This window comes from Eptesicus fuscus, chromosome 3 (genome assembly GCF_027574615.1).
Source record: "Eptesicus fuscus isolate TK198812 chromosome 3, DD_ASM_mEF_20220401, whole genome shotgun sequence".
In the NCBI taxonomy this organism is placed as follows: Eukaryota; Metazoa; Chordata; class Mammalia; order Chiroptera; family Vespertilionidae; genus Eptesicus; species Eptesicus fuscus.
This window is the reverse complement of record NC_072475.1, coordinates 42,406,130-42,433,033: the sequence shown is the minus strand read 5'-3', so window position 1 is coordinate 42,433,033 and position 26,904 is coordinate 42,406,130. Positions and strand designations below refer to the sequence as shown.

Below are 26,904 nucleotides of genomic sequence, written 5' to 3'. Positions count from 1 at the left end.
GCTGACAGTCTCCTGAAAGCTCTGATCCTCTAGGTTTGAATCACTGAAAAGGCCCAGTAAGTTATGACATATATCCATGTCAGGTCCAGGCAGAAGGGACTAACTCTGAAGAGAAACACTGAAATCCTGGGAACCCAAACCTAGGTGGGCCATCCACAAAAGGTACAAACTCATTTATCTGAAAAGGTAACTAGCTCCGCCCAGTAAGTCAGTCTTCTCCACTGGCTCCTTCCTTTTCCCCCCTCTCGCTCCCCTCCCCCCGGCCCCCCGCTCTCCTCCCCCCTCCCGCTCCCCTCCCCCCGCCCCCAGGCATGGCCCCTTTCTTACCAACTTGCCAAAAGGCTGAAGGTAAACAAAAGCCAAGTGCAGTGAGCCTGTGTGACCCACTGGAATAAAGGTAGGTAGTTTTGTCAGGGACGGGTCTTGACGCGGAGGAGGAGAGGGAGCCACCTACCTTAAACCTCTCGGCAGCAACTGATCCTTCTGAGAGGGATTTTACTGAGAACGGAGTTACTTTCAAAGCAAAAGTCATGGAACTGAAGACAGTCACCACTGTGAAAGCCTGAGAGGAGGAAGAGAGCAGAAACTGAGCCTTACGAGGCCATACAACCAAAATCCCAGACACCATCCATTTCCCTTCAAGTTCAGCAAGGCTGCAGCTTCACTGTCAAATGCTGGTATGAGACAGACACCTTTTTTAAAAGTAGTTTTTTTGTTTTTTTTAAATACATATATATTTTATTGATTTTTTACAGAGAGGAAGGGAGAGAGAGTGTTAGAAACATTGATGACAGAGAAACATCAATCAGCTGCCTCCTGCACACCCCCTACTGGGGATGTGCCCGCAACCAAGGTACATGCCCTTGACCGGAATCGAACCTGGGACCCTTGAGTCCGAAGGCCAATGCTCTATCCACTGAGCCAAACCGGTTAGGGCTAAAGGTAGTTTTTATGAGATCTTCAATTAAAATTCTCAGTAAATCTGAACCGCAGAGTGATCTGTATTTTCAGAATTAAACCCAAAGTTGAGTTGTCGAAACACAGCCCATCCATTCTTTGTGCATTACGGCTGAATCTTCACTCTTCCACTTCTCGGTTTAATCACACAAATGAAAAAAAATGCCTTCTGCCCTAACTGGTTTGGCTCAGTGGATAGAGTGTCAGCCTGCGAGCTGAAAGGTCCCAGGTTCGATTCCAGTCAAGGGCATGTACCTTGGTTGCGGGCACATCCCTGGTAGGAGGTGTGCAGGAGACAGCTGATCGATGTTTCTCTCTCATCGGTGTTTCTAACTCTATCCCTCTCCCTTCCTGTCTGTAAAAAATCAATAAAAAATATTTTTTAAAAATGCCTTCTGATTATTGGGGGAACTTCCAAATCCAAAAACAAGAGGATCAGAGCATCTGATTTTCCCAAGCCCTGAGGGCTCACTGACCTGTGATGCTGTGAGATCGAAGCCAAGAGTCAGGTGAACAGAGAATGTTACCACGCTGGCGATCACTATCACGATGGGAGCCACACCAACAGTGATGCTCTGAAAGTACCCGGCTTTTTCCAATATCCGCCGCTCCTCCGCTCGGATTTCTAAGAACAAAAAGGAAGCCAATCTCTAAAAAGCAAGCTAAAAAAACAGAAAACCACCCTGCAATATTGCTCCTCTGTCACCAAAAAAGACATGGGAGGTCTTTAGCCACACACAAGATTTAAAACAAAGACTAGGTCACTAGGACTATCAATTCCTATCATTAATGCTGGCACACAGGCCTGAGGTTTGAAATGGATCAAATCACAGGAATGAATCTGACAACAAACAGTACTAGATATCATCACAATGATCATCTTCTGCCTAAGTCTGATTCTCCTTGCAAATTTCTTCTGTTATAAACACATGAATTATATCTGCAATTGGCAGGTTTGCTTGCTGATCTGGCTGTTGTTTATTTCTTGTCTAGGTACTTACAGAAAAGACAGTACCACAGTAATGGAGAATGAAAAGGAACTACGATCTGCTAGAGTGCCTACTATAAGCTGACACCGAGATAGAGACTTCCACACAAAAAGCAGGATGAGTGAAATACAACTTTTGTAGGCAGAATGGTTTTCTCAAATATTTGCAAAACTGACACCCTTATTCACAGAGCAACCCCAGAGTACTGAGACCATGACATAGGAAGTATGATAATAAAGTGGTGAGGTATTTTTAAACTTAAAGAAATTTGTTTTGAGATGCTATGCACTGACCTGAAAGGTATGACCACTGCTCAAGACATTGGAAACTAAGTACCTTCAGCTAGCAAATTAGTCATATTGAGAACTACCTTCAGCTAGCAAATTAGTCATATTAAAAAAGATATCCAACTCATTGCTTTAACATTTATCATGCACCTTATCCAAATCTATCCTGAGCAAGAATGCTCTTTTCAAGCCAACACACACAGATGAAGATACCAAAGTCAGGGGCTGAAGGGTGAGTGGAATATCAGAAAGATTACAAAACGATAGACCTGAGAGTCAGAGGGCCCATCAGCGGTCACCCTGCTAACAGCATGCTTGGCAGATGTCCACTTAGCATCCATCTGTTCCATTTTAAGGGCAACAAACTCACTACTTAATGAAGCAGCTTAATCCAATGCTGCACACTTCCGAGTGATCCTGCTCTGGATGGCTTTTCACATAAAAAGCTTAGGAACTGGACATAAGGTTTTTTTAAAAATATATTTTATTGATTTTTTACAGAGAGGAAGGGAGAGGGATAGAGAGTTAGAAACATCGATGAGAGAGAAGCATCAATCAGCTGCCTCCTGTACACCCCCTACTGCGGATGTGCCCGCAACCAAGTTACATGCCCTTGACTGGAATCGAACCCGGGACCCTTGAGTCCGCAGGTCGACGCTCTATCCACTGAGCCAAACCGGTCAGGGCAGGTTCCTGAAGGTTTAATCAACAAACCAAGCAGTGAAAATGAAACAGCTTCCTTGATCTGAACACTACTTCTATTCAACCTAAAATTGCATTTAACTTTTTAGCTGTATTCAGGTTAGCTCACTCTGAGGTTATGGTCAATTAACAGAGCTTTTATACTAAAATAAAGTTTATGTGTAACTATATCTTTTTTTTTTTTTAAACTCTAAAGTGTCTTTAAATATATCCCTCTTAAATGTCACCTTTTTTAAAGGCCCACCATTCAACTTTTGTTGAGATCTCTTTGAATGCCCAGTCTATGCTAATTATTCCTCCAAGCTTTGTGGCTTAACAGATAACACATTTATGTCTGCAGTGAATTTATGGATCATGATAGGGCCAGGCACTGAGAATCTCGTGCCTTAACATAAATTAATTGCTTGAAAATATAAAAATAAAACAACAGGCCAGAAACCCCATGAGTGAGTAACAGAGCTAGGTCCAGCCATCGTGACCTCTCGCCCAGCGCTTCTCCCAGCACCCCTTTTCCCAGGGATCTCATGCCTAACTACCTCTGGGGTACATGCACCCACAGAGCACAGAGAGCAGCAGAGCTCTCAGCAGCCACTGGATACTGTTTTCTGTGATGTCCTCATGACCAGACCCAAAAATTATGGGCAGGATGAGAGTATAGACAGGGATCTTTGAAACTGAATGAAATGCATATAGCTAGCTGAATTATTTCATTGGTGGGGAAATCACAGTTTTCTCAGGTCTCAATTTCCTCATTGGTGAGATGAAGTCATGGGTACAAGTCGCTAAGATCCCTATCAGTGTAAAGTTCATCCTATATAATAAAAGGCTAATATGCAAATCGACCAAATGGCAGAACGATTGGTCGCTATGACGCACACTGACCTCCAGGGGGCAGACACTCAATGCAGGAGCTGCCCCCTCGTGGTCAATGCACTCTCACAGGGGGAGTGCTGCTCAGCCAGAAACCAGGCTCAAAGCTGGCCAGCACAGCGGCAGTGGTGCTAAGGATGTCCAACTGACAGCTTAGGCCCACGCCCCCAAGGGCTCCTGGATTGCAAGAGGGCGCAGGCCGGGCTGAGTACATGAATTTCGTGCATCCGGCCTCTAGTAAGATATTATAAGAACTTAAGTTACTGAGATCCTATGACTTTAAGGTTCCTAGTAGCTAAGGTGACCTGGAAGCAGAGAGACCTGAGTCTTTCTACCATATGCACATACGAAGTCTGTAAACTCACTTTGAACACTTTGAGAAATTGCCTTGACCCAGGCATACATTTTAATAAATTTAATGTAGGTGAGAACTTCATTCATTTTCTGAACACGGTCATCTGTAGTAGTTATACATTTTCTCCTGAAATATGCAGTGATCCGTGATGCAAACATCTGAAAGAAAAAAGAGATGTTATGCCAAAATCAGAGCTTATCAAACGTTTAAGAGCTGTTTAGTCTCTCTGGGAAATAAATGTTTAAAATTATTATAAATAAAACGAGTGTCATGTAGTTGTATTATCTTTAATAAAACTGGTCCTTTAAATTAGAATCAAATATTTAATTCTTATCCCTTTGTAAGGAAGCTAAGACAAATATTTGTTCTCATAGTAATCACAGATATTGAGTGCTGTCAAATGGAAGTAGGAGGACCCTATCAGTACCAACGTGAGACCGAGTGACTCAAACACACTTGTGTTACCTGGGGGCAGGGTGCACCTTCTGGTTTTTTCCTTCATTCAAATTCTCTCTTTTTAAAAATCTCATTAGGAGCCACTGCTAATGAGGCTCCTATTCAAGCGATACCTTACTTCCTCTCAAGTCCAGATTCTGCCTGTGTGGACTGAGCAATGTCTAGCTCCTTCTAAACTTTTCCAATGTAGGACCAGCTTTGAGGAAATTTCCAATAAGAGATGTGAAACTTCAGTGGTGCCTACTATACATAACCCAACGGAAGTAACTTATCTAACAAGATGCTGCCAAAATACAGCAAGGAGGCTTACTCACCATTGCTGGATAAAAGAGGATAAAAATGGCTGATCCCAGGAAGCCTGTCGGTCCCAGAATAAATACATTATAAATCATGCCCAATATTGCAACAACGGGTCCTCCGGCCAGCAGGCTGCCCATGGCGGCGGCCTCAAACATCCTCTGCCCGTCGTTGGAGCACAGGTTGACGAGCTAGGAGACATGGAGAGCAGTGAGTGGCCCTCTTGTCTCAGGAGGATACAGGACAAAGTGGGGACCTAAAGGAACGAAATAGCTCAAGCAGGGAGCTTTCTCTCTGCCCTGAAGCCAAGAACCCTTACTCACCTCCCCCATAGACTTCTCCTTAATAATGCTCTTTAACTTAAGGATCTTCTTAAAGGCCATGGTGAGGATGGCCCCCCGCAAGCGGACAGCAGTTCGGTAATTCAATGCCCAAGTCATTGCAATTGACCAGGAGCGCACGATTTCTGTCAGGAGGAGGCCCAGGACTAATAGCAAGCTGTACGTGAGGTTAGAATCTGTGCCCTGGGCGTACTCCAAGAGGTGTTTCACTATGAAGGCCTACAGGGAGAAATACACACCACTGTCAGCATCTGCACAGCACCCACACACCACGCCACAGCTTTATGTTAAGTTAGAGGAGGCAGCTCCATTGTTCAGTGGCCAGCGTATAAGCAGGGAAATACCTCCTTGGAGGACCAAACATCACTGACGCCCTGCCTGCAGTAAGTTCCTCAGGGCGTCTTGCAGGAGGGAGTTCTAACTTGAAAAGTTCTTCCTTAAGGACACCACCACAACTGTTACTCTTTCTAATGTAACATAAACCTGCCCATGAGCTGAAATTAATTCTAAACACACAGTCATTAAAAAGTATATATTTGACCTTATTCCAGCAGCTCCAGACATTGATACATTTCTTTAAATGAAAATAAGACCTTCGTGGGGGGACGGGATCATTTCAAATGTGCTTATTTGATAAAAAGGAACAGGGTACCTACAGTTGGACTGGGGAAGAGTGAGAAGTGCATTTGCAAAACATTCCTGAAAATAAACATCCGCAGTTTAATAGCGCAGAAGGGAGCAAACGGAGCAGACTTTCACAAATCCAAAGACCCTCCCGCGGGTCCTCCCCACTCCCCACTCCCCGCTCCCTCCCGAAAACAAAAACATGTTACCTCAGGTAGCACATGTCTAACACCACCTGCAGTGAGGAAGGCAACCAGCCCCCAAGGACCACCAAGTGGTCCAGCTCTGAGGTCCTGCAACGCTGGAGCACACACTCACACAAGGCACATTCAGCAACAGGATGAAATACCAGGAAGTGGGAGGTAATGTACTTTTATTGAAAAAGGAAAAAAAAAGTACCATCTTCAAAGAGCATCTCACAGACACTGTACAACAGGAGGAGCACTGCGGTAATATACATGGGAGCATACAGAGTCGAGGTATACAAAGCTAGCCATCTAACAGGTCATCTGGCCGCTGGCCGTTGTGTTAGCCACACACGGTGGGAACACAGAATAGAACCATTATCTGTTTCCAGAGTCCGCATTAGTACATCAAGCTGACAGCACTTAATCGGTCAGTGCTCCTGATGCTGCAGGGAGTCTGCAATGGAGTAGATGCTCCAGGAATCAAGACCTTGCTGCTAAGGAAAGAGAATTAAAACAAAACAAAGCCCCAACCTCCCCAAAGAGGTAACTCTACTTAAATCACTGACACTATTGGTTCGCTAGGCTGAGGAATGACTTCTGCTCAGGACAGAATACAAAGATCTAGGCCTCAAGGAAAAACGGGTGGCATCCTTCAGTCTTTTCAAATCCTTGCAGCTAAAATTGATCTTGCCCAAAATGAAACAAAACAAAGCCACAACAAAAGAAAGCCAAACCAATTCCCTACCCAGAAGGACGGGGGAAAAAACGAACAAGAAACCCAGCCACCCACCTACCTCAGATCCTCCCAGCGACGGGGGCTCTAGCTGGAAACCAGCTCTGAATGACAGACAAAAATGGAGGCCAGGCACAACGGTCCTGAGAAGCTAACGCTGACCCCAGAACCCAGACTCTCTCTGGGTTAATTGGCATTTCTCATTTTTCCTGAGAGGAAAATAATACCAGATGTCCACTAGATCCTAAGAGATCCCCACCAATCAGATTTATGTCAAGTCTCAGTAAATATCCTGATTTAATAAGTAGGAGATTTCAGATTGCAAGAACTATCGTATTCCACCTTTCCCCTCCCTCATTTTTAGGTTAATATCCATTGTGTGGGTCACCACTGCATACAGCTTGGTCTGTTGGTTTACTAGAGAGAAGACTGGCTTCTTTTCCAGTATGTAATCCAAAATGTGGAACCGAGTCGCTGAGTGGCACGGTCAGAACCCCATTTTCCTCACGTGAAGCAACTCAGCAACATGGCGATGCAGTAAAGCATTTTCTCATACACCTCGGCACCTGAAGGAACAGTCTCCAAAGGAAGGCGTGAAAAGACAGCAGGTTGTAGTTTGGGGTTCTTTCTTTCCCATACCTTTTGGGTGCCATTTTTCAGCACCGGTAATAGCGTAACTACCTCCCACAGGGGAGGAGCCGGGGAAGGTAAAAGACATGATGAATGCTTACACTATGCCAAGCTTTCAAAGGGGGAGGGGAGGAGAGGAAACAGCAGAGCAGATTAAAGCATTTCCAACAACACGGTTTTTAAAAACCAGTTACATTTCAAACCATTTTGTATGGGATAAAGAAAAGAAGAGTTTTTCATGGCAAATCCAACCAAAATTATGTTTAAAAAAGTTACAAATTTATCATGTAAATTTAAACAAATTGGGAGAAAATGTGAGACTGTCAGCAGAGCTGTCTGGCTGTGGAAAACATTCCCAGTGAATAAACATTACCTTACCTGAACTCTTGGCGAGAGATTCTGCCCAGCTTGACTCTCTCATTCTGACCGCAGAATACAGCCAATCCTGAAAATTCTAAAGAACAGCTTCTCACTGGTTCCACTACAGAGAGACTCCCCCCAAATCCAGATTCTGACAGCACCAAGCAAGCTGCAGCTGGAGAGAGGTTGGAAGGGTGGAAAACTTACCTCTCTAGAGGCTTTTCACTGTCCTTTCCCCAAAAGGCCCTTGAGCTGAGTTAGCATTCACCAAGAGATAGCTCTGCAGGAGGTAGCCTTCTCTTGCAGATCTACAGGAAGGATGCTAATTCTTTGCACACGCATCATAGGTCAGGCCTGGTCTTTTAAGCTCTTAGTCCAAGGCGGCCACACAAATCAGCTTTGTAAATTCAGCCATTTGGCCCCTCATCTTAGGTGGGGGCCATATCCTTATAGATTCTGGTATTCCACTAACGTTACGGCAACCCTTGGACACACCCTGCACAGAGTGCTGGTCCATGGGCATCACTGAATACTTGGATCACCTTGATCACAGATGTCCAGCCCTGGCTGGCCAGCAGTTTAAAACCAAAATGCAATAACTTGATTGTGTTTCACCTGCTTTGCATATGGCCAGCAAGGGTCAGTGAGGCCCAAGGGGAGATGAGAAATATGCCGTATTTGGGGAGCGGGTTCTTATGTAGATTTCTGTAAGAACAGACTAAGCCAGTTGGAAAGTTGTGCAAAAATCTAAAACAGATGTTCCTCAAAAGGATTTAAGCGTGGTTGGAACTAATCTCAAAGCCAGCCTGTATCTTCAATTTCCAATTGAAAAGAAAGTTATTAGAATTGGAGCTCAAAAAAAAAAAGAAGTAGTATGCATTGTTTACAATTTTAAATCTTTTTGTCAACGAGAGAGACTGTGGACGGGACCATTGCTTTCTCAACTGTTCTAGGACGAATCCCATGAACTAATACAGGCCTTACGGTGCTCTTCCCCAAAGGTAGAGAAGGAAAAGCATGCTGCTTTTTACCTATGTAAGGAAGACTCTCCCAGCTTTCCCTGGCACCTAGGAGAATTTACTAAAGATTAGTGTTTCAGTGAGCTGTGCTTTCAAAGAGAGATGAAGGAATACTCAGATGCTCAAGGGAGTGACTGTAGGCCCCCAAAGTGAACATGCATAGGTAATTTTTTTCCCAAGTAAAAAGTGAAAATCCCAACCATCCATGGAATAATAGTTTTTTGGTGAGAGGAGCCAAACAAGTTCTTGCATTGGCCAAATGTAATCAATAAAGCCTGTACAGCGTGCTACCCAGTTGAAAGAATTCTATGAAGGATCAGAGCAGCCACCAGCCCTGTAGTGAAACAATGACAGAAGCTCTTCTTGGGGGAAGATGGCCCTACGAAAACGTTTGCCATTCTGGTCAATAACGCAATATTCAGTTATACAGTCCCTCTTACTTAAAACTTACACAAAAATGTGTTAGATGGTCAATAAACGGAGATACCCAATACCAGAAAAGTAGTGTTTTTGCTTCAGAAAAGAGGTCAAAACTTTTTTTTAAAGGCATCAAACATTTTTTTTTAAAAAGCAGAAAAACTGTAAATTAGCTTTACCTAATCACCATGCATCTTAGGCACATACTTACCCAACCCATGAACCTCCAGCTTACCCACACATGGGAAATGCACAGTACAGGAGCACTACCGCTCCAATGCCTCAAGGCAAATATGTGGAGAATGGATTTAATCAAAGGCTCAAGTGTAAGGCAGCACAGCAGGTGTAAGAAACAGGTGTCCAGAAGACAGGTGAACGTTACTCTTACCTACTCTGCTTCAGTACACACTAGGAGAAAACCACAGTTGCCACCCCAACATTTGCCACACAGTATACAATACAGACCAAACTGAGAATGGACTCCAGGTTACACTCTAAAAACCTCAACAGTCCTCTAGTTTCTTCAGGACTCATTTGCTACAGAACCATCAAACCTGTGACAACTCTGCCTCCAGGTGTTTGGTGTGTCACCGGCACCAGCTCAACAGCCTATGCCACACCAGGCTGCTCTCGCCCACACACAGCACTGAGAGACACACCTTCCCAAACCAAGACTGTCATTTCATGTCCACACACAGCAAAGGAGCACAGTCCTGTGCAGAGCCAGACTCATAGTTTCCCCTCCGCCCCAGGACAGCACGCCAGTTCCGTTTCTTATCTGGCAACGAGGCCCCCACATCCTTCCGGCTGCTGACAAGCCTTCTTCTCACTCCAAAATCAATTGTTCCCTTTCCTTCGACCTGGAGGCATCTCTAAGGCTGCTAACTAGCCCAAAGGTGAGCACAACCCCTGCAACAGAACAAGAGCGTTAGAGCTGGCCAAGGCCGGGCCCCTGGACACTGTCAGAAAGGATGGTTAGAACTTACTGGTCCACTGAAGCCAGCCAGCTGCATGATCATCAGGCACACGATGGAGAGGATGACCCTGGTGCGGCAGAAGATCCACACAACCCTTCGGAGGGAGGCAGCTTCTGGCCCAACTTCATTCAGCTCTTCTTGCCAGAGTCTCTCTAGTCTTAACAAGGGCACATGTCCTCCGTTACACATCTCCCCAGGGAACATACACACCCTAGCTTCCCTCCTGCCATCACTTTTTGTCTCCAGGCTTTGACACCACTCACAAGTCTTTCCTTTCCAAATTATGTACCTAGCCTTCACCTTCTGAAAAAAAAAATACCCTTCCTGAGTGTCTACATATTTACCCCGCACAGGGAGCCTCTCAGGATACAGAAAACACAGATGAGAACAAAAGTCTTTCCTTCCACCCAGAAAGATTATCCCTGCATAAATTTTGTTTGTGGATAAGGACTTCCTTTCTCAAGGACCCCTAACCCTTTCTGAAGGATCCTGTGGTAAGATGTAGAGTTGTAAACTAGATTTTAATCATGACAATCAGCTACCATAAAAATGTATTCTGTCACAAGGCAGCAACATAATCTCCCTGTAGACTCAGGAAGAGAAGCGGGGCTGAGAGAGAGAGAGAAAGCCTGTGGTTAAAACAGGATTAAAGGTCAAATAGGAGATAAAGCAGAAGAGCAAAGAGAAAGTCATCCCAGCTACCCTCCCTCCACCCACTAGCCCCGATCTTAAAAGAACAGAGCTGAGGACTTCACACTGCTGGACCCACACCCTTAGCCCAGGCCCTATGCATCCAGTATGTGGGACACCGGGGTGGACCAGCGACGCCTACCTTCTGCAGTTCACATCAGAAGAGTCGTACTTGGACAAAGCCCACACGTTCTCCATGGAGAGCTCTCCCTTCTTGTAGGCCAGGCAGGCCAGGGGAGAAAGCCAGGAATAAGTCATAAAGGAGAAGAGCCCAGCATTGTCCACTGGGTGCTGGTGTCTAAGGAGAGAAAACCCAAAGCACAAAACTGTCAACACACACTGAGAGGCCAGCCGGCACTTAAAATCCGCTGTTCAGTAACACAGAGTTCCGGACTAAAAACGGGGCTCCCCGAGTGGTCTAATCTTCGCCCGCATTTTCAGCACTGCTTTTGGTGCTTCACGGAGAAGTCACCAGGAGAACCTCTTACTTGGAAGTGGTACGAATGGGCTTCAGAGCATTTAAGCCATGATGGTACTTCCCCTTGGGATGTTCCTCATCCAGGATTCTGAGCTGAGAACGCGTGCAGACATCCAGGGAAAGGCCCTCAGCTCGGGCTGCAGTCTCCAAGGCATCTTGACATTCCAACTGTTTGAGCAGACAGGGAGAGAAGGCATCAGAGCATCTGAACATAACAGATCAAACTGCAAGCCAGATTCATCTCGACTGAGACATTCCAAAGATCAGTGGGTGAAACATCTTGTATGGTATGTACCTGTTTAGGAGCATTAAAAACCAGATACCTAAAACTTCTAAACTAATAGAATTCATTTTATTTTTCTGAGCACTTTTATGTTCAGAAACATTGAGCAGAAAGTACAGAGTTCCCATGTACCGTCTCATCTGCCCTCTCTCCTTCCCATCCATTTCCCATTGGGAATATCTTGCATTAGTGTGGCTCATGTGCTACTTATGAGCCAATACTGACACAATTACTCTGAACGGAAGCCCACAGTTCACATTAGAATTCACTCTTTGTGTTGTACGTTCTAAAATTTATATGTTTGTCACCAAAATGCTTTATCTTTCATTTCCCAATATGGGCTGAGAGACAATTACTTCACTAATAACAGCAAATCCTTTGCCCATTTTCTATGACAAAAAATTAAGGGTCACCCCCAATTAGGCAGCCCCGTCACGCAGGAAGAAGATGTACACATGCCTCCTGTCCTTCCCTCTTATCAGCAATGGGGAGAGCAGAACAGGGTTTTCGCCCTGGCTGCACAGCTAAAGAGCTCCATACCCAAATTTCTGCAGCATGAAGCCGAGGGTCTCATGAGGTGAAATACAAAGTTATACATATTTGCTATAAAACTTATAAATATCAATTAATCAGATGAACAGAAATGCATGAAATTCAATGTCTGGCTGTGACAGAAGAGGGTGGGACAAGAATCTATCCCCATTTTCTCTAAAAGGAACAAAAGCGCATGCCTTCCTGTTCCAGAATCAGAGCATTTTTCCTCAAGAGAGGATTCTAAGTACATCATCCTTTTCTCACATCATCACAAATATTTCCCCAAATCGAGAGTTAAGGGCTGCAGCACCTAACACACTGCGCTTTACACAAAATATTGTTACACTCCCAACTCCTTTCCACACAGAACAGATGCCAAATATTAGCTGAAATGAAAGAGCCGAATTCATGCATAGGGATCATAGGCGTGGGCGCCTCAATGGATTGTTCCTCAAATACAATAGCTTCAATTCACAGGCGAGGTGCTGCTGCTTAGTATCAGGAAACTACACAGCCCAGGCAAAAGGGAAGCACATTTTTTCCTTTGTCAAAGGCAAGGCAGATCAATCTCAAGAGAGTAACAACACAATGACAAATGAGTCAACACTAAGAAAAGAATGAGGGAAACCAAGATGGCGGCATAGGTTAAACACCCAACCTACAGCCTAGCACAGCAATTTCAAAAATACAACTAAAAGTCAAAATGGACATCATCCAGAACCACAAGAAAGCTGGCTGACTGAAATGCCCACAACTAGAAGGAAAGATAAAACCACAAGGAAAATCAGAGGAGCCGTAAAAGCCTGAGGTATGGAGACACGGGCGGAGACACGGGCAGAGACACGAGCACGCGCGTGTGCGTGGAGGACGGAGCCGGAGAGGACGGGGCTGCTGACTGCCTGGCCGGCGTTCTCTAGCGGGAAGGAGATAAAAGCTCCAGATTGCGCTGAACCCCAGTTCCGGGCGAGACCCTGGGAAGCCAGGCTCATACTGGGGGAATCTGGGCTGTAAGGCGGAAACACAGAGGAGCGGCGAAAGGCAGAGCTCCGGAGGTGCGCACGTGAATGCGCGCAGAGGACGGACTGTTGCCTGTGCCGCTGAATTGCCCTAGCGGGAGGGAGACAAAAGCTCCGGACCGTGCTAAACCCCAGTTCCTACTGCACTGAGCCCCAGTTCTGGGCGAGACCCTGGGAAGCCAGGCTCATACTGGGGGAATCTGGGCTGTAAGGCGGAAACGCAGAGGAGCGGCGAAAGGCAGAGCACTGGAGGCGTGCACGGGAATGCGCGCAGAGGACGGACTGTTGACTGTGCCGCTGAATTGCCCTGGTGGGAAGGAGACAAAAGCGCCAGACTGCGCTGAGCCCCAGTTCTGACTACACTGAATCCCAGTTCCGGGTGAGAATCTGGGAATCCAGATTCATTGGGGGAGAGACTAGGCTGTTTGGCAGCGGGCGAAACTCCAGTGCGCTTTTCTCTCAGAGGTGTTTGCAGGGAGTACAGAGGGACAGTGAGACCCAGGAACCTCATAGGGCGGGGCTGACGGGAAGCCAAGGCTGTAGGCTCTACCCTGAAACTCCCCCTCATCCAAGCTGAGCACAGAGGCTTTTATAATTTTGCAAGTCTAGTTGAATAAGGCTGTCTCCCGGCGTAGACACAGCTGATCCTCACAGCCAATTGGACTGGAGGGCAAATCCTCCCAGTGTACCAACAGCAATCAAGGCTTGACAACACCAAGACCTTGCACTCAGCCCACAAATGGGGGTACCAAGAGCGACCACCTAGGGAGATTGGGGAAGCTTAGCTACTGGCTCCTATAGGTCACTGACCACACAAAGCCACTCCATCAACATAGGGAGCCAGCCAAAAGGTGGAGACACCGAAGCAGGTCACGAATAGAAGGGATGAAGGAAAGTAAACTAATGGACGACACAGTGTTCAGAACCACATTTATAAGGTTACTTAAGAATCTTCTTCTACTGAAACCGGTTTGGCTCAGTGGATAGAGCGTCGGCCTGCGGACTGAAGGGTCCCAGGTTCAATTCCGGTCAAGGGCATGTACCTTGGTTGCGGACACATCCCCATTAGGGGGTGTGCAGGAGGCAGCTGATCGATGTTTCTCTCTCATCGATGTTTCTAACTCTATCCCTCCCCTTCCTCTCTGTAAAAAAATCAATAAAATATACTTAAAAAAAAAGAATATTCTGGAGGACCAAGATGGCAGCATAGGGCGGACGCCTGATTGTTGCCTACCACAACAATTTTGAAACTACAACTGGAAAACAGAGCAGACACTATCCAGAACCACCGGAGGGCTGGCTGAGCAAATGTTCTACAACTAGAATAAAAGAGAGGGGGACGCGGGATGATGCTGATGCCGGTGAGCCAAAGATCGCACTTTAAGAACTTCGGCTCTGGTGACACGATGGTGGCCTGGAACATGCTCGGCATGGTTCCCCCGGCGGTCTCCGGTTGAGGGGACGGCTCCGCTCGCTGCTGAGCAAGGACAGACGAGCCCCTGGGGGTCATGGGGTGGGAGACTCCACGCTTGCTGACCTCCGAGTCATTTGAGAATCTCTGCGCCCCAGAAGCAGCCAGGTGCACATGCCCAGCGACTGGCCGCTGCTGCAGACCCGAGTATCGCCGCAGCAACCTCGGACTATCCCGCCGCCGTGCACCGGGCGGGCGCACCGGGGCTTCACCGAGCCCGCTGCCCAGCAAGTTCCGCGGCACCTGCCCCGGAGCTTTGAGCAAATGGCCAAAGGAATTGCTGAGAGGGAACTGACCGACAGGAATTGGGATCAAGAAGAAAAAGCCCTGCTGGGTCCCGGGTCCGGGTGAGGCAGCGCGCCCCTGGATCCAGGTAAGGCCGCACGCCCCTGGGTCCAGGTGAGGCTGCGTCCCGGATCCGGGCGAGGCCGCGTGTCCCTGGGTCCAGGTGAGGCCACGCGCCCCTGGGTCCGGGGGAGGCCATGCGCCCCTGGGTCCAGGTGAGGCTGGGTCCCGGGTCAGAATGAGGTCGTGCCCCTGGGTCTGGGTGACACCCAGGTCCGGGTGAGGCCGCGTGCCACTGGGTCCGGGTGAGACCATGCGCCCCTGGGTGCGGGTGAGGCTGGGTCCCGGGTCCGGGTGAGGCCGTGCGCCCCTGGATCCGGGTGAGGCTGGGTCCTGGGGCCAGGTGAGGCTGCGCCCCTGGGTCCGGGTGTAGCTGGATCCCGGGTCCAGGTGAAGCCGTGCGCCCCTGGATCCGGGTGAGGCTGGGTCCTGGGTCCAGGTGAGGCCATTTCCCTGGGTCCGGGTATAGCTGGATCTTGGGTCCGGGTGAGGCCGTGCGTCCCTGGATCCAGGTGAGGCTGGGTCCCGGGTCCGGGTGAGGCTGCACGCCCCCGGGTCCAGGCGAGGCCGTGCGCCCCTGGGTCCGGGTGAAGCTGGATCCCGGGTCCGGGTGAGGCCGTACACTCCTGGATCCAGGTGAGGCTGGGTCCCGGGTCCGGGTGAGGCCACGCGCCCCTGGGTCCGGGTGTAGCTGGATCTTGGGTCCGGATGAGGCCGTGCGCCCCTGGATCCAGGTGAGGCTGGGTCCCGGGTCCGGGTGAGGCTGTGCGCCCCTAAGTCAGGGTGAGGCAGGAGCCCGGGTCTGGGTGAGGCTGCGCGCCCCCGGGACCCAGGTCCGGGTGAGGCCGCGCGCTCCTGAGTCTGGGTGAGGCCGCGCCCCTGGGTCCGGCCGAGACCAAACCAGAGCGAGTCGGACCTGCATTACCACCATTTGTCCACCACCCAGAGCTGAAAAGTCAGTGCCGACATGTACACATAAGGAACTGGTGGACATTGAAATTGGGTCTCAAAAGAACTGTTGGTCCAGAAAGAAACTCACTACAGACTGATTCATTCGCCTGTCAGCATAAATATTATTGCTCGTCTCACATTCGGTTCTTAGAAGTATATTTCTAGTAACACATGATCTCACTCATCTCGGAGAAATGATGAACAACATAGACTGATGAACAAGAACAGACCCAGAAACAAGGAGGCATCGATCGGACTATCGGGCCTCAGAGGGAGGGTAGGGGAGGGTGGGAGTAGGGGGGAGAGATCAACCAAAGGACTTGTGTGCATGCATACGAGCCTAACCAATGGTTAAGGACAACAGGGGGGTGGGGACAGCCGTGGGGAGGGGTGGGGGATGGGAATGGGGGGATGAGGACAAATATGTGACACCTTAATCAATAAAGAAATTAAAAAAAAAAAAAAGAATGAACTACTCTACCAAGTCCTTAGGCATAAGGTGAACACTTATTTAGTGGGTATGGACTATGGAACCTAATAATGAACTAAATAAAGGCTGCTAAGATTCAAGTACCACAAGGGTGTTTTTTGGTTTACTTTAAACCTTTCGCCTGCCCATAACCACAAGGGGAAGAAAAGAAAACACTGGATTGATAAAGAAGAAAGTTACACTAAAAATACAAACACCACCCACGGTGTGACTCAGTGGTTGAGTGGCGACCTATGAACCAGGAGGTCACAATTTGATTCCCAGTCACGGCACATGCCTGGGTTGCAGGATCGATCCCCAGTGTGGGGCATGCAGGAGGCAGCCAATCAATGATTCTCTATCATCACTGATTTTCTATCTCTCCCTCTTCCTTCCTCTCTGAAATCAATTTGAAAAATATATTTTACGGAAAGATCAGTCAGGAGCTGAAAACCAGGTGACAGGCTTATTAGAGGAAAGACCTGCTGGGCTGTCTCGCAAGGGGAGAGCAGCAACCAATGCAGAGGTGAGCACTCCTTTTGAGGGGAGGAATGGCAAGGAATGGGGCCTAGGGTACTCGGTGGGCGCTGATTGCTGGCTTACTGTATGGTCTATATAAGGTATATAGTTAGGCACTCAGGTACTTAGGAACAAGGGCTTAGGGTATTTGACAAGTGCTGATTGGTGGCTTAATGTACAGTCCATATAAGATACATGGTTAGGCACTCAGGTATTTCCGGGCTGCAGGATACGTCATGTTTACTGTTATTCCGCCCACCAGTTGTGGGAAGGGAGGATCTATCATTTACCAAAAAAAACACAAAAACCTAATATATGAAAGTAGAAACTAGAAATATGTACAGGGTAGGCACAAAATGTTACAAGGGCAGCCTTATTTGGATATCCAAAGCTTCAGAAGACAACAAAAAATGAGAGTAATGCCACTTCAACTGCACATTGGATGGATATCTGCCAAAATGAACTATATGCTGGGCCATAAAGCAAACCTCAACCAATTCCAAAAGACTGACAATTTATAGTGTATGGTCTCTGACTACTTGAGAACGTCATTAAAATTCAATAACAAAGATAACAAGAAAATTTTCCTAATAGTCAAAAATTATGCAATAGAATTCCAAATAGTATGAGCTAAAGATGACCTCAAATGAAAATTAGTAAAAGTCTAAGCTAAACGGTAAGAAATTATAACACATCAAAATTTGTGGGATGCTGCATAGAGCGAAATTGTGAATGCCTTAAAAGCATGTATTAGAAAAGAAGAGTGAAAAATCAAGAGAACCAAGATAGTGGCGTAAGTGAACACTGGTACTCAGCACTTGCCCCCTCCCACAACTGCATCAAGATTACAAGTAAAATACATAACAACCATCATTCAGAACCACCTGAAATCTGGCTGAATGGAAGTCCCAGTACTAGAGAAGTAAAGAAAGTACATGGAGACTGGTAGGAGGGGCGGAGACGCAGAACAGGCTGGCCTGATACCCACGTGCGCATTTTTTTAATTGGGTGGGGTATCTAGGCTGTGGAGGCCCCCATGGGAAGCAAGGGGTCCCAGCCCCGCATCGGATCCCCAGCCCAGGGTTCCAGAGCTGGGAAGAGAAGTCCCTGTAACTTTGGGCTATAAAAACCAGGGGAAACTCTGGCTGAGTGACACCCAGCAGTCCCTCTTAAAGGGCCAGTGCACGAAATTAACTCGATCCCTCTGGGCTACAGTGCTAGGACAGCAGCTTTGGGGGATCCAGGGACATATGGTGAGGAACTAGATTATCTGGCCTGGGGCAGGAACTTGGGGGGCACCTTTCTCCCAGATGGGGGTGCTCACAGGGATCATTGTTCCTGTGCTGGGACATCTCCCATCCCAGGGCTGACTGGCAGCCATATCTGAGTTTCCATCAGCATGACCCACACTGTTTGCTCCACCATGGTGATTCCCTGAGACCCCATCCCATCCAATTCTCAGCCTCACCCAAGCTGTTGTTTGCAGCAGCTTTTGCATATGAATGGACACCCTGGCTCAGACTTCAGACTTTTCTAAACTCTTTCAAACAAGCAATAGCTGGCATCAGCATGCTTCAAAGCTATCAATAAGAGGCCCAAGACCTCACACTAGCACCAGCCTGCCTTGTTTCACAGCCTTGCCTTGCCTCACCTCACCTCGCCTCGCCTGGGCACTTCCAAGCCCAATACAAATAGCAGCCATTTGTTGATCTCTCTGTAGCTCCTGCTGGGTCGCCTCAGGCAGTGGCTGACTTTACACCTCCCAGGAGACCCCAGAGCCAGTGCATCCAGTGGACAGCTTCAGACCTTATCAGATTACAACTGTATACACCCACAGGTGACACACTCAAGGGGGCAGACTCAGTGAGCACCAAAGCATACTGAAGCAAGTCCTGCACAGCAGCTCTTCCACTGTAGTCCTAGCTGGTCCTAACAGTCAATTGGCCTGGAGGTCAGTTCCTCCCAGTGATGTCAACAGCAATCAAGGTTCAACTACAACAACACTGTGCATACAGCCCACCTAGAGGGCCCAGCTCAGGTGACTGGGGAGGCTGAGCCACTGGGCTCGACTAGACACCTACTACACAAGGCCACTCTATCAATTCCAGGAGACACAGCAGCTCTACCTAATACATAGAAACAAACACAGGGAAGCAGCCACTTAACTGCAGTTTAAAATGGTTTTCCTTTTCATCAAAATCATTACAAATCATCCTCTGTTAATGCTGATTTGTGACAAGATTTTACAATTTCATCTTTGAAAATGTCTTTTCACACAGATAAGTACTGCCAAATACTGAAAAGCAACCCATGAGTATATGACTTTAATTGAGCATATTAACCTCTTAGAAGGCATTATAGAATTCTATTAGATCTTTCTCTTGACATTTGCTTTTATCATGACACTAGCAGCCCGGTGCATGAATTCGTACACATTGAAAGTGAATTAATTAGAAGAAATATTTTAATATTGCTACTTGCCCTTTGTCTATAATAGAAGTGTCAGTTATGAAAGAAAATTAGTAAAATATATATGAAAATAATATATAAATTTATTAATAAATAAACATGATATGACAACAACAAAGACATGATATAAAAACAAAAATATGAAATAAAAACAACATTGATACAATGACTGATAAATTGATTAAACTTATTCTAATATCTCCCTGTATATCACGTTAAGAGTAAAAACATTGCCCTGACTGGTTTGGCTCAGTGGATAGAGCGTCGGCCTGTGGACTGAGGGGTCCCGGGTTCGATTCCGATCAAGGGCATGTACCTTGATTGTGGATATATCCCCAGTTGGAGGTGTGCAGGAGGCAGCTGATCGATGTTTCTCTCTCATCGATGTTTCTAACTCTCTATCCCTCTCCCTTCCTCTCTGCAAAAAATCAATAAAATAAATTTTTTTTTTAAAAAGAGTAAAAACACTTTCAGAGTGCTTGATTAATTTCCCTTGTGATGAAGTATTTACAACTTTAACGTCACACACTCTTTGAACTCGAGAGAAAACAACATATAACTGACCATGTCCGAAAACGGGTTCAGGTAGGAATATTCCTACTCTGTCTAGAGTTTATTCTTGTGATTTATTAATAGTCATCGCAAATGCTGGCATCATGGGAAACTGTCTTCGAATTAATTTAAATGGGAAGCCAATGTCACACAGGGACAAATTAATTTTTAAATAAGAACAACCACTCCTTCCGTAGATCCTGTTAATACTTCAGCTTCGATTATGTTAGGTCGAAAGCTTTTGATAATAAATCTAGTACCATTACAAACACCCCATTTACTATTAAGGTTTCTCAGTAGCATGATGATTGCACGGCATTCCCAAAGGAGTAACGCTATTAAGAAATTTGATGGGGATAGAAACCAAGATGGTGACATAGGTAAACACCTGAACTTGCTGCCTCGCACAACCACTTCAAAACGACAACTAAAAGACAAAACGGACATCATCCAGAACCACAGGAAGGCCGGCCGAGTGGAAATTCTACAACTTGAAGGGAAGAGAAAAGCACACCGACACTGAGACTCAGAGGAGATGTGGAAGTAAAGTGCGGAGGTGCGGAAGTAAAGTGCGGAGATACGGAGGCACGCGCGGAAAGGGCTGGCAACTGAGGATGCGGTTGTCTTTTTCAATCGGGAGGGAGACACAAGCTCCTGAACACTCTGAATTCCAGTTCCGGGTGAGACTCTGAGGACCAGACTCATACGGGGAGAAACTGGACTGTCTGGCATCGGGCCAGAACACGAGGGGGGCTTTTTCTCAGAGGTGCTTGCAGCGATTACCGCAGGACACTGAGACCCAGGGGCCTCTTAGGGCAGGGCTGACGGTCAGCCATTGATGTTGGCTCCACCCTGTTGATTCCCTGAGATCCCGCCCCACCCAATTTACAACTCCACCCAAGCTGTGCAGAGGCTTTTGCATATGAATGGCCTGGTCCTTTGCAATCTAAAATTACCTACCAAACTGCAGCTGGGTCAGAGAGCTGCAGAATTTCCAAAAGAAGGCCCAAGGCTCCACAGCACCTTGCATTGCTTCACAGCTGGGCCTCATCTGGACACCTCCAAACCCCAAACAGAAGAAAAATCTGCAGATCTCTCCATAGCTCCTGCTGGGTGGCCTCAGGCAGAGGCTAAATTTGCACCTCCTTGGAGATCCAAGAGCCAGTGTACCCAGTGGTCAGAGTGGGACCATCCAGATTACAACTCCTCAGATCCATAAGGGACACACTCAGGGGGCAGACTCAGTGAGCACCAAAACCCCACTGAAGCAAGTCCTGCCCCATAAGGGTGTCTCCAACACAGCAGTTCTCCCACTGTAGACACAACTGATCCTCACAGCCAGTTGGCCTGGAGGTCAATTCCTCCCAGTGATACCAACAACAATCAAGGCTTAACTACAACAAGACTGTGCACACGGTCCACAAAGAGGTGCACCAAGAGTGTCCACCTCAGGTAATTGGGGAGGCTGAGTCACTGGGCCCTACAGGACACCTAGCACACAAAGCCACTCTATCAACACAGGGAAGCAGCCAAAATGCGGAGACAAAGAAACAGGTCACAAATGACAGAAATGGAGGAAAGCAAACTACTGGATATAGAGTTCAAAACCACGGTTATAAGGTTTTTCAGGAATTTTCTAGAAACCGCCGATAAATTTAGTGAGTCCCTCGAGGATATGAAAAAGAACCAACTAGAAATTAAGCATATACTGTCTGAAATAAAGAATAATATACAGAGATCCAACAGCAGACTAGAGGATCGCAAGAATCAAGTTAAAGATTTGAAATACGAAGAAGCAAAAAACACCCAACTGGAAAAGCAAAAAGCAAAAAGAATCCAAAAATATAAAGATAGTGTAAGAAGCCTCTGGGACTACTTCAAGCGTACTTACATCTGAATTATGGGGGTGCCAGAAGAAAAGAGAGAGCAAGATACTGAAAACCTATTTGAAGAAATAATGACAGAAAACTTCCCCTACCTGGTGAAAGAAAGAGACTTACAAGTCCAGGAAGCGCAGAGAACCCAAACAAAAGGAATTCAAAGAGGACCACACCAAGACACATCATAATTAAAATGCCAAGAGCAAAAGACAAAGAGAGAATATTAAAAGCAGCAAGAGAAAAACAGTTAGTTACCTACAAGGGAGCACCCATACGAATGTCAGCGGATTTCTCAACAGAAACTATGCAGGCCAGAAGGGAGTGGCAAGAAATATTCAAAGTGATGAATAACAAGAACCTACAACCAAGATTATTCTACCCAGCAAAGCTATCATTCAGAATTGAATGTCAGATAAAGAGCTTCACAGATAAGAAAAAGCTAAAGGAGTTCATCACTGCCAAACAAGTATTGTATGAAATGCTGAAGGGTATTCTGTAAGAAGAGGAAGGAGAAGAAAAAGGTAAAGATAAAAATTATGAACAACAAATACATATCTATCGACAAGTGAATCTAAAAATCAAGTAAATAAAAAATCTGATGAACAGAATAAACTGGTGAATATAATAGAATCAGGGGCATAGAAAGGGAGTGGATTGATAATTCTCGGGGGGAAAGGGGTGTGGGGGATGCAGGAAGAGATTGGACAAAAATCATACACCTTTGGATGAGGGTATTGGGGGGGTAAGGGCAGAGGGTGGGATGGTAACCCGGTGGAGGGGAGCTATGGGGGGAAAAAAGAGGAACAACTGTAATAATCTGAACAATAAAGATTTATTTTTTTTTAAAAGAAATTTGATGGGAAAATTTTCCTTTTCGGCATCATCCATTGAATCGATGGAATCATCACTCAAATATGTGTGAAAATCTCCATCGAGTATATCCAAATTTTCTTCATTTAATTTTTGAACATGCTCATTTTTTGAACAGAAAAATCACACATTTAGATATATTTTTAATATTATCTATAGATATACTATTTCCAAAGGTAGCTTCAATAACAGATTGTTAGAAATCATTTCACAGGGGATTTCAATATCCATTCCTAAATGAAAACTGCTATCAAGTTTGCCATCTCCAAGTTTTACTAACCATTCGCTATAAGCAGAATCCTCTGATCTCATATTTGTTTTAAGAGACAACTTTCTGAAACATCCCCAAACACTACAGTACTTTAAACTTGTTTGTACTATGGCTGATCGCATAGCATGCAGCACAACACTGAGATATTGTCGAAAATCCCCTCCGAGAAGGAGAACTTTCCCACCAAATGCAACATTCAAATTCATAATTTCTTAGTAATCTGTCTATGGCGTTTATAGCATGACTGGATGCCATGGTGCATTCATCAATAATGAAAAGTTGGGCCTTTTTAATGTTTTGGCAACTTCACTCTTTATATTGAGTCTAGAAATTGAAGTTTCATTTAATGGAATTGGTCATTTATATTGGGAATGAAAAGTTCTTCCACTGAGAAGTAAATTTGCAGCAATTCCTGTAGACGCTGTGGGTAAAACTGTACCACCATGACCTCTAATACAATGTTTTAAAACTTTATAAAGATACTAGAAGCCCGTTGCACGAAGTTTCGTGCAATAGACTTTTCCTTCACCTGGCTGCCGGCACCAGTTTTCCGCCAGCAGCAGTTTTCCTCTAGCCACCCGCAGATCGGAGCGCCTCCAGCCAGCACGACCGGCCACCCCAAGAGGAACTCCGATCGGGAGGCGCTCCAATCGGCGGGTGACCAGAGGAAAACTGTTGCTGGTGGAAAACTGGTGCCGGCACCCACGCAATCGGCCACCCCGAGTTCCGCCACCAGCGTCTTCCTCCGGCCCCATGGGTCCTTCCGCAGCCTTTTAGGCCGGTGGGAGGAGTGGGAGGCGGGGACTCGCTCCTACCACCAGTCAATCGGCCACCCTGAGTCCCGCCCCCCGCGCCTCCAGCCGGCCCAATTGTGGGCGTAGCGGAGTGATGCAATTTGCATATTACCTTTTTATTATGTAGATGTTTTTCTACTACCACTTAGACCATCCAAGAAAAAGCATTTGGGGTGTACAGTTTGATCTTCAATGGCTGAAGTTATAGTCTGAAAGGCTGCCAAATGTTCATCATTCAGAGAATTTATCAAAACCTCTGCCTACTGTCACTCGTACAATTCATCACATGTATTTGTATTCGTTAATAAAGGATAGTCTGGAATTTTGAAATGTGAACATTTCATTCCATGCAATGTGAATACCTCTTGAATTTCATTAAGGGCATGCATTTCACAGTTCATACAGGCACCTTCTCTTCAGTGTAATTTCCAACAAAAATCTTCAATAAAATGAGATTTATTCTCATCCCATAATTTGTCTGCATCAGAAGGACATCCAAACACGCATATACACTGAGTGGACAGATTATTATCATCTCTGAACGCATAATAATCTGGCCACTCAGTGTATGTATGTATGTATGTGTATCCTATATAATAAAAGGCTAATATGCAAATAGACCGAATGGAGGAACAACCGAACAACTGGTTGCTATGACATGCGCTGACCACCAGGGGGCGTGCATGGAACATGGTGGGCATCGGCTGAGGTGGGATGCAGCAGGTGTGCGGGGTGGAGCAGGTGAGTGGGGGGCGCTAGACCAAGGTGGGGTGCCAGTCGCTGTCATCGGGGCAAGCCTCTGGTGGTTATTGAAAATACTTTGCTCCCGTGTGCTGTGGTCCTGCCCGGCACTCTCACCCACTGCCGGCACCTGGCACCGGTCCCCAATCAGGGTGCAAACAGTGGCTGCTGGCCCCGAGGGCTTCTCCACCTCCCCCTGCTCCTGAGGGTCGATCGGGGCAGCAGCCACTGCTCGCACCCACTGACAGTGCCGGCCCCACTTGCACCCACTGCTGGGTGCTGGCCCCAATCGCTCTGCACCATCAGCAGCTGCGAGAGGGGCCAGCGCTGTCAGTGTGTGGGAGCAGCAGTGGCAGGAGCAGGGCCACCGGAAGACAGGGGACCAGGGGCTGTGGCGGGAGGGGCTGGGCAGGGGCACGGAGGATGGATTGAGATCCACCCCTGTGCCCACTGCAGCCTCGCAGCCCACAGTTCCTTTCAAGGTGCACAAATTTGTGCACTGGGCCCCTAGTATGTGTGTGTGTGTGTGTGTGTGTGTGTGTGTGTGTGTATATATATATATGTATATGTGTGTGTGTGTGTGTGTGTGTGTGTATATGCATACACACACACACACATATTAGAGGCCCAGTGCATGAATTCGTGCATGGGTGGGTCTAGCCAACCTGGCCAGGGGGAGGGGACATGGGCGGTTGGCTGGCCTGCCTACTGGTCGAACTCCTGGTCGAGGGGACAATTTGCATATTAGCCTTTTATTATATAGGATATATACTGAGTGGCCAGATTATTATACGTTCAGAGATCATAATAATCTGGCCACTCAGTGTATATTGCCGTAGTTGTTTGGGCATATTAAGGATGATCGCATCATCAATCATATCTATCCAGACAGTGTCGTTGATTAAAAATCCTGATGATTAGCAGCTTCATGAAATGTATCATAAATTACACCTCCTACAGTTCGCAGATCAACAAAACTTATTGTACCTTTTACATGCAGAAGCAAAAGTCTAAGGTAATATCATCTGGTTCTTTAAAACTCACAGTGAACAGCCTACCTAATACTTTATTCCCACCCTTTTGGCATTTTCTCCACGAGAATTATTAAACACATAATGTTGTGGAATCTCCCAATAATAATAATTACGCACGTCGGAATCTTCTCTATTCAATAAGAACCAGGCCATCAAAGTCGAGTTATGCCTTCTAGTCCTATCTATACTTTGGCAAAATCATCGGTATGAAAATACAAATTCTGATCATTTGGCAAATTAATAGCTAATCTTGTGTGATGGCATGAGATTGGTCATGCATTCGCATTGCAAAAAGTCTCCAAACAGCCTCAGGAGCGCTCACATACATGGAGTCAATGAAGTCCTGTACTTCGTCATGATTGATATTTTTTTCAGAAATTTGAATATTTGCACAATCGTGCCCTTTATAGATGTATTTAAATAAATATTTGACACTTTTAACTGATGCACAGATTTCAACATTTATATGACAGTTATATTTAAGGCACAAATATGGGTTATAAGGGACAATCCAAGTGTTATCAACAACTTCATTTCCAATAGACATGGTGCTACCAGATCTTCGTTTGTATTTGGGATATCCATCAATATTTCCAATAGTTGCATTTGGAAATTCTTCCGGATATCCCTTAGAACATTTTCCATACATGGACTACGTGGATTTTGTATTCCACATGGTCCATGTACCATATTTGATTTTACAATCTGAAAAAGTTGAGGACACTGATCTACATCCAGAATTTCTGCCTTAACTATACAGTCAATGTCATCTTCCGTTTGTAATTTGGATTCACTATTTAATATCAATAATAGATGAGCATGAGGCAGTCTGTGTTTCTGAAATTCAATGACATGAATTTTAGCTATTACTTTGCCAAATAATCGAATTTACGTATATCATTTGGTCTTCAGACATATTCTGTCACCGATGCTGGCCTGGAGGAATTGGGCTCCCTCCTCCTTCCTGTCAGGGTCCCTGGCGGGCCGATGGGCGGTGGTGGTGGGGGCGGCCAGGGAGAGAGACCTCGGGGGGCCGCTTTGCGGTCAAGGACACGGGCACCTGAGGAGGAAGGAGGTGGGGAGGGCACAGGGCACCGGGAGGAAGAGCCGGTTCCTGGGCCAGCCCATCGTGGCTGGCGTCTGCTGGCAACTCCGCTGGCGACCTGGAGACACACATGTGGCCCGCACTCAAGTCCCTGTGTCCAGAGGGAAGGGCACTTGCTCCCAACGCCCCATCTGACAAATGCTGTGGTTGAACCGGAATATAAAAGTAGGAAGGCCAGTGCGGCCGAGCTGAATAAACCTCTGTGGGAGGCCACCAGTGGGTGATGGGGG

General features: G+C 46.5%; 1 protein-coding gene across 1 annotated transcript in view; it reads right to left on the bottom strand.

The window, feature by feature from the left end:
• Positions 1-26,904, bottom strand: part of LOC129148564 (ATP-binding cassette sub-family C member 5-like) — a 78,744-nt gene that overhangs the window by 33,995 nt on the left and 17,845 nt on the right. The window contains 8 exon segments of the mRNA XM_054713790.1: positions 455-562; positions 1,434-1,582; positions 4,171-4,318; positions 4,931-5,104; positions 5,237-5,473; positions 10,212-10,359; positions 11,035-11,190; positions 11,381-11,538. Coding sequence (XP_054569765.1) covers positions 455-562; positions 1,434-1,582; positions 4,171-4,318; positions 4,931-5,104; positions 5,237-5,473; positions 10,212-10,359; positions 11,035-11,190; positions 11,381-11,538 — 1,278 coding nt within the window.